The sequence below is a fragment of the Anthonomus grandis genome, chromosome 13, assembly GCF_022605725.1.
Source record: "Anthonomus grandis grandis chromosome 13, icAntGran1.3, whole genome shotgun sequence".
Taxonomy (NCBI): Eukaryota; Metazoa; Arthropoda; class Insecta; order Coleoptera; family Curculionidae; genus Anthonomus; species Anthonomus grandis.
The window spans coordinates 18,474,397-18,488,676 of record NC_065558.1 but is presented as its reverse complement, the minus strand read 5'-3'; the positions used below and the strand labels follow the sequence as shown (position 1 = coordinate 18,488,676).

Sequence of the window (14,280 nt, the reverse complement as noted above, 5' to 3'; positions counted from 1 at the left end):
GCTAAGTCATCAGGGATTACAAGAAGTACCACATGCAAAGAAATATGAACAGGGTTAGAACAACACCAATTTCACTAAACAGAAATACAAAAAGTTGAACGTGGAGTATGTTTATGAAATTTTCTATAAACGAACAACATCCAATCCTTCCCATATTTATAAGGAACAAACGATTATTATAGAGCTCAAACAGAATATATAGCAATTAGAGACACCTGATTAGAATTGATGTATTAATCGGAGATCTGATGTGTCTTTACAAAGAGGAACCAAAAACTCTCTAACATATTACTTGCACTTGTAAGGTACTGCGTCGCAGAAGACAATGAATTATTGACGCAAGAGCAAAATGCGTTTACAGGCTAGTCTATAGCAGCAAAGTATTAGTATGTTGCTATATCAAAGATTAACGTGTACTCAGAAAAGTAAGCTGAACATGGCCAGAATGTAAAATACTTTACATGAGGGAATTTTTTACTAGAGATTTTGTCAAAGATGTATTTTATTTTATATATTAGCGATATTAGATAGGTTGAGTACTTAGAATTTCTAACAGTTAGGCATGTGTTGGGCATTCATAAGATAAGAGGTTGGTTAGCTTTGCAATATATTCCATCACAAACGTAAATTTAATGGAAAGATAATTGATTCAACAACGTTAAAATTATCAAACCAAATATTAGGTCATTAGCTTTGACAAAGAAACCTATTGAACTGTAATAATCTAACTTAGTAAACAACTTATCTCGCAAATATTGGTGATAAAATGCATTAATTGTCCTATTTTTCAGGAAATAAATTAGCATAATTCACAGTTTCAATTTATATCGCTGCTTTTTACAAAAAGACCAGCTTTTTTCTTATAAACCAATATAAACTCATACCTAGGTAAACGCGATTCTTTCTGTTTTTCTCATAATTAAAAACATATAATATTAAAAAAAATAAGCCTAAATTGAGGGAGTAGTGTGCTGATCACTTGCAACAATTTTTTTATAGACATTCTTCAATGTATTAGCGTTAATTTTTAGTTTTGCTTTTAGGGATTGATCAAATCACAGACTCTGAATACTTAGCAAATAAAACAAATTACCTAAATTTAAATCCCGGAAAACGCAACACTTCTTTTAATATCTGAGATCTTTGTTACCTAGCAGTAGCTACTTTGACATAAAGTCTTCACTAAGCATTAAGAAATATTTTTTAGTCAATTTTAGTGAATGTATTGCGGAATGCAGAAAAAACCTACCCTAAATTATTTCATTGTTTTCATGAAAATTCTTCTACTAAATTCTATTGAAAAAATAATAGAAATGTAATTGGTTACTTAGATTAAAATACTACAATAACCAGTAATATATTTTTCTGTATAAAAAATTGGCTCATTAAATATGATTCATCATATTAATATAGGGTATTTTCGCTTTATATTCACTTTTGCTTTTTTAATTCGTTTAATACCTAAACGCCTCAAAGTTGTACGAATATTTGCAGATGTTCCGAATTGCCCGCATTAGCATAACTGATCCTTTAAATCCCTCTTCTTCTCACTTATTAGATTCAGATTAATCAGCTTTTTAAACTCTTACATATATTTTAATTTAAAAAACTTACCTTGGCATCCATCAGCTGAAAACCCCCAATGTAGATTTTGACAGGCATCGCATCGGAAACCGTCAACTCCTGGCAAGCACTCGCATATCCCAGTATGGACGTCGCATAATCCGGACTTAGATCCTATGGTGTTGCAGTTACAAGGCGGACAGAGGGCGGAAACGTTGCCATATCCTAACTAGAATAAAAAGGATCACTTATTATGTATATGTTAAAAACTAAAGTTACAATCTTACTTCACATTGGTCACAAGTCCTGCCAACAAATTTTTCCTTGCAAACGCACTGTCCAGTTACGTTATCGCATTGTTTTGATTCTGATCCAATAAGGTCACATTCGCATGCTTTACAGTTTAAGTTGACAGGGTCACCGTAGTGGTCTGGTTTGCATTTTTCACATTTCCATCCTAAATAAACCAAGTGAATTTTTAGTTGTTGGATTAAATGGTTTCATGAAAAGTTTACCTTCGGTATTTCCTTTACAAGCCAGACACTGACCAGTTTTTCTATCACATTGACCACCGTTGCAATCACACAGTTTGCAACTGTTTCCGATTTCTGTTGGGTCTCCAAAATATCCATCGTCGCAACTAGACGAGATAAAAATCAATTTTAAGGCTATTATATTTTTTATCTGTAACTAAAAAATTGTAACCACGAGAGGAACTTCATAGAACTGCAATCCCAATACCCTTTGGAAAATATGTAAAATGACCAGTGAAAGTAATAACTGTATTAATATTTGTCAAATTTACCACTGTCTTTGGTAATTATATAATATATATTAACCCAAGAATATACATAATAAACACTTTATTACTTTAACTGTAATATACATACTATAGGATTTCAAGATTTTCGTAAACATTTAGCTGTCCAATCTAGGAACCCATTCTGCTCACCTGCTTGTAGTGTAGCTTCCTTATTTTAAATCTCCACTGCGGTGTTTTATTTTATAAATTTTCACCTGCTTTTCAATTAAATGAATTTCTGGTATTATAATACCAGATAATAATATATAATATATTATATATATTATAGTGAGCTTAAAATGATTTTATTCGTAAAGCCTTCTTAGGTTTGTTTGTTAAAGATTCGGTTCCTCGATCCGTCTAAATAATGTGTTTTCATAACAGTAACAAAGTATATTTTGATATATCTTTCTTTTTCTCAATCAGTCTTAAGAATTTTCTTTTAAAACAGCGCATGAAAAAACTTGAATTTTGGTACTCTTAACTGGTGTGAAACCGATGGAGTCTTACCCAGTCAAGTAGAAATAAATTGAAGGGGCCCAAAGATAATATGTAAAAAATCTAAGTTGTTAATTTATTCTTTGTTTCTATTTCGCTTGTGAGATAAAGACACATTTAATATTTAACAAAGAGGCAAAAATAACTTTTGTGCATTACGATGTGTTTCATATTCAATTGGCAAGAACCCACAACTTCGCTTTCCTTAATAGGTCAATCAATTAATGCTTTATTGTCAATAAATTGTTACAATTTATAGACAAAGCTGTAAAACAAAAAGGACACAAAAATATAAACAAAACACAATTAAAGAAAAGAAAAACAAAACAAAATAAAATAAATAAATAGAATAGAATATCTACAATATATACAATTTAATGTATACAATGTCAAAAAAAATCATTAAAAAATCTCTCTATGGTAAAAAAAATGTAAAAAAAGTTTAAAAAAGTAAAACATTATAAAAAATCCTAAAATAGCTACACAAAGCAGTATACCTAAACATGTACAGATAGTAAAACTACATAATCAGCTAGTGCGAAATTTCAAATCAATGATATGCGAAATTTCAAATGCGAAATTTCAAAAGCTCTCTCCAGTAAGAATGCTTTTAATGCTTTACGAAATGCAAAAAAAGATGTGATGGATTTAATTTCCAATGGCAGATGATTGTGCATCTTTTTTGCATTATATAATATGGAACTTTTAACCAACTCTGAATGTGGGGTAGGCAGGTATAGATCATGTTCCGTGTTTCTAAGTGAATAGCTATGGGAAGGCCTATCAGATGCTAAACCGTGTTTGCATATTAGACAAACGGATTCAAATATGAATAAAGATGGAAGAGTTAATATTTGAAATTTTTTGAAGAAATGCTGGCAATGACTTCTGTATTTAAGTCTCAGTGTATAACGTAAAGTTCTCTTTTGTAGTCTAAAAATACGGTCAAATTGAGTTGCACTACATGTACCCCAGAATGAAAGGGCGTATCGAAGGTGCGATTCAAAAAGGGCAAAATAAACTATTCTAGAAGTAGACAGCTTAAGCTCCTTAGAAATTGATCTTAACGCAAAACAAGCGGAACTTAATTTTCTTGATAAAGAGTCAATATGTGTGTCCCATTTTAACGAGTTGTCAACAGTTAGCCCTAAAAACTTTACAGAATTAACTTCGTCAATTGTTGCGTTACCAAGAATAGTACACGAGATTGCAAGGTATTTTTATAGGACAACGATTTTTCAGAAAGACTAGATAGCGTTTTTACAAATCTAGAGAATTCTGAATCAACGTCGTCAGAGAGAATATTCCAGTCAGTTGATTGACAAAGGTGCCTAAAATGTAAAAAAAAAATATCTCAGAAAATACGGCCTAATTTGCGTGGAACATTTTACTTTTAGATTTAGTTTTGGAAAACTTTGTTAACACTGCTTCATGGTCTGAGAAACCTGAACTTAAGACAGTTCAATCGACGAAATCTGGCTCAAAGGAAGATACGACATAATCTATTGTACTAGAGCTGGTTTTAGTTATTCTGGTAAGTGATTTAATGTGCATGATTAAGCCAAAAGAGTCGAAAATGGACTGGAGAGATTCTTACTGCTGTACACACACTGGAAAAATCAATGTTTAGGTCGCCACATAAAATAAGTTTGCTTTTTAACGGCAGGGACTCAAGCAAGCTTAGTAATTTTTGGAAAAAAACATTTACATCAGCATCAGGTGTTCTGTAAATACAGACAAGGTAAAGATTAAAATTATTATTGTAGACAATGGAAAATTCAAATACTTTTTCAGAAACTAAATTATCGAACTTGGTTACCATTGAAAAGTCGTTGCTAGTAGATTATATCACAGTATCTCCATGAGTTAGACTTGTTCTATCAAATCTGGCAACTGTAGTGTAATTATCCACCACCATAGGCTCACCAACATGCAACCAATGTTCAGTTATGGCAACGATTTCTGGAAAATGAAGCTCTTCTAGTAAAAGAAATAAATCATTAGTTTTATGTCCTAAGGACTGAATATTTAGAGAAAAAATTCTAAGCTTGCCATTGTCCAGTATTTCAGAGGGTGCTTCATCCTCTGTTCGCGTCAAGTGATTTAAAAATTTTTATTCCTGGCGGGTGATCCACCAGAATAATAATTGCTATGACTCTCTCTGATTTTTTGAAGGTGTAGCAGCTTTTCTGATGAGAAGAAGGACCTGAAGGCTGACAGATCTGCTTCAACTTCAGTTGGACCAATACCATAGGCATCATGGTAACGAAAGTAGAGACTCCGCAGAGTCCACGTCACCAGGAAGTCCCTCTGATGCAAGTGCCAATCGGATGCTGGTGTTGGTATGTCCTTCAAAACACACACTGGAGGGTTGATCATGCAGATAGGTAAGGAATAGCCTAAGAGATTTTAAGATGGAAGGGTCTCTCAGTCTGCCCAATAAATAGCGACCATCCGTCGCATCTGAGTCTCTTGATAGTCGCACCATTGGTGGAGTCAACGGGTCCATATTTGCTGCTTTATTCGCCACTGAATTATTATCGATGACAAAATCAACCTCTAATAATTCTGTTGCCAGGGATTTAGAGGCAGCAATGGCCTCCCTATCAGAACTAATTTTCAAAGATTGAACCTCTGGATATTGTAGCAGATGTTGATGGAACTGAGCGATGTGGCAGGTTATGGCTGTTTGGAGAGTGTGGCTTAGACTTAGACTGGGAAGCCTTAGATTTGGGCGAGGTGGTACTATTTATTTAGACTGGCTTACTTCAGCTGCTTTAAGTGATTTAAGTTCTGTACACCAATTTTGAAGTCGGAATGTGCAATGTCCTTGGTTTTTAGCATTGGGAAACATCGGATAAAGTCCGTCGTTCCCACTTTTTCTTTGATGAAGTGTGCAAGCTAAAGGTGGCTAATCGATTTCAAATCAAGGCATTTAATGTGAAATATTTGGTACATAACTTGTGTCACAAGTTTGGTGTGTCTGATATGCAGTCTTTCGGTTTTTGTAATGTAGTTTACATATAAAGATATGATCCTTAGTGGTAATAGCATATTACATATGATGCAAAATGTACAAGATTTAATTTCATTAAATTATTACCTATTTTGAGACATTATAAAAAAAAAATATGTCAATATCGAGAAAACGCTTTGAACTGTCTAAAATATTAAACTACGAGGGCAGGTCAATAAAAAAATAAATCAATAATATTGGGCATTTTTTTGGTATATATACCTTAAGCTTTTTGCTTAGGCTTTTAGAAAAGTATGATTATCTTTGCTAATCCAAAGGAATATTGGGGTTAACGATATGTAAGCGACCTCCTCATTTGATATTGAAACACACATTTTTTTGGCGATAACAAGAAGTCACTAGGGAGGGGCCAGATCTCATCTATCAATTCAAACTTCATTTTTCCAATTTTTAGCCAATGAACTGGGCACGTTTCTACTTTTGCATTATCCTAGAGCCAAAGGAATTTTTTCATTTTTAAAAGTGAGATGATTTTCTTTTATTTTCTCATTTAGCTGATCTAATAATGATGTTTAGTATTTAGGAATTAAAAACAAAACAGTCGTGGCAAACCTGGTGAAGACGATCAATTGAATTTTAGCCATTAGCTACACCTGCGCTGTTAGGCACAATCCTGATAAATAAAGAGTTTTTTTCTTCATTTAATTATTATCAATCTCGCCGATTTTTTTTTTTTTTTCAATATATTATACAAAATTAAAATGACCGTTTCTTTTAAAACCCCTATAGCCTCAACTATTTTGCGTAATAAGTTTTAACACCTTACCGTGGATTTTATCTATGACTTCTACAGTCTTCAGCGATGTTGATTTGTTGTTGATCATAATCATTATTATAGGGCCAATTACGTCCACTACTAGATGTAAGCCTCTCATTATCTGTTCCACTCATAGTGGTGCTGCACCGACTGTATTTAGTTCGGTGTGATGCGTTTTATATCATCAGTTCATTTTGTTAATGGACGTCCCCTACCGTCACTTAGTAGTAATTTTTTTCATGACATTTGCAACATCAGACCTTGGCCTTATTTGCTTGTTTGGGTTTTGATCCTTCGAACATTGACCTCTTAATAGCACGCTGCGTTGTATTTGGTTTACTATCTTCTCAGTAAAAGTGAGTGTCTCTGCTCCATATGTCATCACTGGCATGCATTGGTCAAATGCTTTTCTTTTTATTCTTATGGGACTTTCCTATATAAATACATCTTTGAATCTCGGTTGTTTGATTTTTTCGGTCGATACGGAGTTCATAACTAAGATATTTAAATGATATTAGTTAGTTACATGTTGATATTAGTTACATGTTCAATTTCGCCGCCTATCATTAGAATTTTTCCACTCTTCACAATATTGGTCACAAATTGGGACTTCGTAATATTGATCGTTATTCTAACCATTTTTGATTTTGAGATTTTGAGGATTTCAGATTTCCTTTTGTGTAAATATCAATAAAAAGGAAAATATAACGTTATATAAGCGTTGTTTTAATAAAAACTCTGGTGCGTCTTGCAAAAAGATCATGATCTAAATCGCAAATTTAAAGAGTTGTTTAACATATTCTTAGAAAATTTTAAATTTTACTCTTACTTTTAGAATTTAGAATTAGATAATAAGGATAATTACATTGTTGAAAATGATAAAATTATTATTACCTTATTTTTTGGATCCTATTTACAGACGTCAAACCAATAATTGTGTCCGTCTCATCTAAGTATTCGGCAGGATTTATTAAAATACCATGTTTTCTTATGAAGTACATCATAGATTATGTTGTAAACTATAGGACTATGAAATACAAATGATGAAATATGGAATTTAAAAAAAAATAATTATTTGGCCGATTCACAAAAGAGGGGATAAAGAGGAAGTGTCTAATTATCGGGGCATTGTACTTCTGTCCATTTTATCCAAAATTTTTGAAATATTTTCTTGGAACGTAAAAAGTTTGTCAATGGGCATCAATTCGGTTTTCGAAAAAGGGTATCAATGCAATACGCAATTGCACTTGCATTATACAGTACAGCTCTTAATTGTCCTCTCCCTCCCTTTTATCTTTTGAATGCATTTATATAAAAATAAAAACAACCTAAATACTAGTATTTGATTCCTAGCTCGTTTTGCAAAACTTTAAAATGGCTGTGGGACGCCATTTTGAAAAATAAAATTAAATAGAAAGGGAGGGTCATGCAATACATCGTTTGAAAGCTCCCACGGAATGCTTAATGGTCCTAGAATATTAAGGAATTATTTCTACTTACAGCAAAATGGCAGCTTTTCAAAATCTTGTTTTTTGCATTTTCATTTAAAATTTTAGGTAACACAGAAATGTAACTATTTCACTACAAAATCTTGAAAATGTGCATTGCTTTCAAGATAGTAAAATAATCTATTCGAGACCTCTTCACGAATATTTTGGAAAGTGGCAACATCAATATTGCGACATGCATTAATTATTCTTTGACGTAGAGCGAAGATAGATTCTGACTAGGTGACGTAGACTTTTTGTTTCAAGTAACCCTATAAAAAAAATCCAGATGTGTAAGATCAGGCGACCTGGCTGGCCACACGGTAGGCCCACCGATGACTAATTGACCGATTAGGGTAAGTATGAGTCAAATATTATATATATATGTCTGCTAAAGAACAACTGTTTCTACTCAAATTTATGGTTTTTTTTAATAATAAACTCAAGGACCAGTAGTTTTACTGCATTTTCCAACATAATTAAGTAAAGGTCCTCTATCAAATTTTGGTCTGAAAAGAGAGGCCCAACAAACAACAACACACCTATAAACAAATTGCACTTGAACAGGTGCAGTAAATTATATCAAAATGTGAAAAATATTATATATAATAATTGAAAGGCCGCCATTTTGCAATGTGTAGAAGTAATGACTTATTATTCTAAGACCATAAAGAATTCAGTAGAAGCTTTCACACGATGTATCGCATGACTCCCTTTCTATTTAATTAAATTTCTTGGAAAAAGAGCTAGGGACCAAAAAGTAGTATTTAGGTTGCTAATGATGGGTGCCAAATTTCAAATTTTTATATAGACGCATTCAAAAGATGCGTCTATATAAAAATGTAGAATTTATTTTATTTTAATAAAAGAGGGGGGGAGAATTAAGAGCTGCACCATATAATAAAATATTAAGAAATCTAGTTGAAGATACTACTGCTTGCCTGTTTTTGATTAAAAAAGAGCTTTTGACCTTATAAATATTAATTTACTTATCTCTAAATTAGAGCATTATGGCATACGAGTAAATTCCTTCAGAAGGCTGAGAGATTTTGTTAAGCAACCGGTCACAAAGGGTAGTAATAAATAAAAATAATATAAGATTTTTTCACAGTATTTGATCGTTTCTAGTGGGGTTCCTCAGGGTAGCTTACTGCGACCGTTCTTGTTTATAATTTTTGTAAATTGTATTTTTTCTATTGGCTCTGAAAATTGTCATCTGTCGTTCTTCATAGATCGCGTTTACAGACACGTCTAAAGTGTCTTCGGGAGTCTATACAGCCGATCTGAACAGAAATGCAAGTCAGCAGCATAAAAAGTACTGTATTAGAAATAGACTGGTACTAAACCAAGAGAAAACTGAGTTGATCTTATTTTCCTTAAAAGATCTCAATAAGAGTATAATAGTCAGATTTGGTGAAAATTCCATTGCGCAGCACATATCACAAAATGTTTGAGAGTTTTCATTGACTTTTGACTTGCTTGGTACTATCAAATAAATTATGTCCTTAAGAGGATCTCTTATCATTGCTTTGTATTATTGCAGCTTCGAAAAAGGGTCAATAATTATTTTTTCCTACTATATTACTACTCCTACATTCATTTATGTCTTAACTACGCTAATCTGGCTTGGGGTAACTGTGCTAGAACTAATGAAACTCCAATTGAGTAGAAGAAGGTTAATCGCACAATGCTCTTGAAATCTAGAATGTCGTCCTGCAAGAGACTGTTTACTCAGCTAAATATTGACATCCCTTTACTTTTTGTTTTAAATAGCGTAAAATTATAAATTGTTTTAAATAGCCTTAATCGTAATAACAATGAACATTATAATTTAAGAAAAGATTTTAGTATTAATATTCCATCTCATGATTGTGCCGTGTGGTAAATAGTTTTCTAGTACTACCTATTAAACTCTACAATAAACTACCGATCAGAATCAAACAGATTCGAAACTCAAATATATTTAAATTGGAGGTAGAAATGCTTTTTATTCAATTCACGAATATTTGAACACTGATTTATTGTGAGATATGATATTATTGTCAAACTGATGCTAAGATTATGTGTGTTAGTTCTTTTTTATATTTTTAATTCTATTTGTACTTTTTGAAATTTTATATATTTGTACCTGACAATATCCAATATTTACTTATTGTAAATCATTTCGAAATAAAAAATAATTATATGTATTTATTTATTCTCTTTTTAAATTTATCGAAGTCTTTCTAACATTTATGTGGCTTTGTCAATACTGTCTGATATTAAAAGAAATATCATGTGCGAATTTTAAATGACTTAGATCTTCTCCATTTATGCTTACGCCAATATTGTCCCAATTTATGTGTTTACGCACGTATTTCAGCAAAGTCGTGAATAACTTTGGCGATATCGGTTCACTATGCCAAACTTCGAGTTCAATTTAAATTTGTTTGTACCCTCTTGGAGTATTACAAATGCAGTTGGTTCTTCGTAGATATTCCCAATTATTGCAGCATATCGATCGTCATTCAGGAGCATTCGGTGTTCTCGTATAGTATTAAACGCTTTACTCGTACGAATATACCCAAGTATAAGTGGCTTATTATATTCTTCACATTCCGCTATTAGAGTTTTAACAATCTGCAAGTGATCGTTTGTGCCAATACCTTGACGGAATCCAGCCTGTACGCGAGCAACTTTGTAGTTTCGTTCTTATGATTTTCATGAATAGCTTGTCAAGATGGAATAAAAGGCTAAGGCGGATCGATATTTTCGTGTGCATAAGGACAATCACTGTGCGATTAAGAGGAGGTTGTACTTTTCAGACGACATGCGCTAAAGAGTTTTTTAACTAGGCGTGTTAAAGTATCGCCTCCTTGTTTAATTAATTCGATAACTATACAGTCGTCTCCGTGTGATTTATGGTTTGGAATTTTAGAAAGACAAGCTTTAAATTCATTAACTGTTATTTCAGGGATAACACATCCTACCTTTTTAATTTTCGGCTTCATCTTCAAGTTTCTCGTGTTTTTATAAAGCTCTTTATAAAAGTCTTCTGCAATCTCAAGACTATCCTCTTTATTAGTTTTTATTGTTCGACTTTTATAAAGTAGTTTGCAAATGTCTCTCTTACCTTCGCTAGTTTTTCTCTGTAGCTCCGTTTTTTTGATATCGTTTTTAACTGGTTTGGTGACATCCTTGTTGATTTGGCTTCAGTATAACGGAATTTGCCGTGTATTTCTCTCACTCATCTCTCTCCTCTTTTTTGTAAGATATATTTATATTTTGGATCATTTTTGCTGATCTCCTCTTTTAGATTTTTTAAGCTCTTAACATTTAAAGTTATTTTTCGCATGATCTTTGATAGATGCTCATTTTTTACCTGAGGAGCAGATACTATTTTTGCTTTTTATCCCTCTATCAATTAATCAAATATGCTTTATTGTCCAAAAATTTAAAAAAAATTGTAGACAAAGCTATACATAAAAAGCAATACACACAAATATAGAAATCAAAATACATGTACTAAATAAATATATACAAAACTGGGTACAAAAGACATGTACCTGTAAAATGTACCTGGTAAAATTTCTTATACTAAATGTAAAAAGTAAGAAAATAGGAAAGTAAATAAAAATAGTAACAAGAAAGTAAAATAAAAAAAGTAAAAAAAGTAACAAAAACAGTGAAAAACATTAAGACAATATTTAAAAAGTCATAAAAAATTTTATAGAAATTTAGCAATACAAAATGTTGCTATTCTACAGCATAATAATGCATGATATTCAAAAATTAATATTAAAAAAAAATCATCTACTTCATATAAAGCTCTCTGCAGTAAATATGATTTCAAAACATTGCAAAATCGAGGAAAAGATGTCAATGATTTAATTTCCAAAGGCAGATGATTGTGCATTTTTTTTAGCTCCGTAAAGAATAGAGCTTTTTATTAATTCTGACCTTGGGATTGGCACATAAAGATCATGCTCTGCGTTTCGAAGTGAATAATTGCGAGATGGTCTATTGGGAATTCCTGATATATGCTTACGAACCAAGTAAATAGATTCAAGAATGAATAAAGATGGAAGAGTTAATATTTTAAATCTTTTAAACATTTCTTGCTCACTGCCAAGACTATCAAGTCCGAGTAAATAGCGAACTGCTCTCTTTTGTAGTTTAAAAATGCGCTCAAACTGAGTCGCACAGCATGTGCCCCAGAATAGAAGGGCGTAACGAAAATGGGACTCAAAAAGGGCATAATACACTGTTCTTGATGATGAAAGATTTAATTCCCTGGAAACTGATCTTATGGTAAAACAAGCTGAACTTAATTTCTTAGATAAAACATCGATATGTAATTCCCACTTTAAAGAGCTGTCAACAATAAGTCCCAAAAATTTCACAGATTTAACAACGTTCAAGCTGGTGTTGCTAAGTACAAAGGGTTGAATAGTACCTTTATAAGATAAGACTTTAGTTTTTGAGATGTTTAAGCAGAGAAGATTCAAATCGCACCACGATTTAATGTTGATAAGATCTTTAGCAATAGTTGCATGAAGTGCCGCAACATCGGGATTGCTCCATGTAAAGCTAGTATCATCGGCAAAGAGACAGATTTTGCCGCTAATGTTAAGATGGGCCATAACATTGAGGTACCCCACATTCTATTGGTCTCCTAGAAGACATGGTCGTATCAACCTTTACAAGCTGACTTCTGTAGCTAAGATAGGACTTAAACCATCCGATAGGCGTTTCTCTGAACCCATCGTGCTGTAATTTGTTGATCAAGATAGTATGGTTCACACAATCAAAAGCCATGGAGAAATTACAGAAAATAGTTCCTGTTGAATGATGATTGTTTATACTGGAGTAAACACTGTTAGAAAGGGAGAACATAGCATCATTAATGCATTTATTACTCAAGAAGCTAAATTGATGGGGATTGGGGAGTTAGTATTTTATATTTAGACAGGAATGATAATAGCCTTTTTTCAACCAATCTTTTTATGATCTTCGATAATGTTGGAGAGAGAGCGATTGGACGATAATTTGCTCTTTGTCTCCTCCTTTATGCAAGGGAATAATTATTGCAGGCTTAAGGCAGTTAGGAGAGACCCCATTTTGAAATGATTTGTTAATTAGGTTTCTCAGATGGTTTAAGGTGTTATCAGACAGATTTGAGAAAATTTTTAGAGTAAGACCATCTGTACCAGATGATAATTTGATTCTTACTTCATTTATTCTACTTTGAAGCTCTGTTATTAGTACAGGGGTAAAAAAGAAACTCTGTAAGTTTTCATTAGAGAGATATGAAAGTGGATCATAAGAAGGTGTTATAGTAATAACTAGGTTTTTAGCCACGTTTACAAAGTAATGGTTAAGATTCTCAGGTGAAGAGGGGATACTGCTAGTTGAAGAATTCGTTAACAATAGACCATGTTTCTTTAGCAACGTTACCAGAATTAGCCAGCCTGTAATTATAATAAATATCTTTTGCGGCTTTTATTGCTTTTCGATATAATTTTCTGTATAGCCTTACATAATTATAAAAAAATATGCTGTTATATGCTTTATTAGGTATGATAAAGAGAAGCATGCTCTTTCAGACACACGTAAGCCTTTAGTGGACCAGGGTTTATGATGCTTAATTTTGATGGGTCTATAAGGAAAGGACTTATTCGCAATACTTGACAAAGTCTTTACAAATCTAGAAAACTCACCATCGATATCATCAAAGATAAGACCCCAGTCAGCTGTTTGGCATAGATTCTTGAACTTCAAAAAAAAATTTTTACCAAAATCACAGCCTAATTTACGAAAATTATTTTTGCTTAAAGTGTCAATAGTAACTCTGGCCAAAACAGCTTCGTGGTCAGAAAAACCTGAATTGAGAACAATACAATCAACGAAGTTCAGAGTAAAAGATGACACGATATAGTCAATGGTGCTGGAACTATTTTTAGTTATTCTGGTTGGTTAATTTACATGTATTCAAAAACCCATTGAATCGAAAATAGACTGAAGAGATTCTTGAGCAACATATACACTGGAGTAGTCAATATTAAGATCGGCACACAAAATTATATTACTTTTTAGAGGCATGGATTCTAGCAAGCTTAGAAGATTTAGACAGAAAGTCTGTACATCAGCGTCGGAT

General features: G+C 32.6%; 1 protein-coding gene across 1 annotated transcript in view; it reads right to left on the bottom strand.

Annotated features, from left to right (window-relative positions):
• The window catches only part of LOC126743741 (laminin subunit alpha-1), a 549,108-nt gene that overhangs the window by 224,006 nt on the left and 310,822 nt on the right, over window positions 1-14,280 (bottom strand). The window contains exons 15-17 of the mRNA XM_050450955.1: window positions 2,079-2,203; window positions 1,851-2,020; window positions 1,615-1,792 (exon numbers count right to left, since the gene is read on the bottom strand). Coding sequence (XP_050306912.1) covers window positions 1,615-1,792; window positions 1,851-2,020; window positions 2,079-2,203 — 473 coding nt within the window. The remainder of the gene's footprint in view (window positions 1-1,614; window positions 1,793-1,850; window positions 2,021-2,078; window positions 2,204-14,280) is intronic.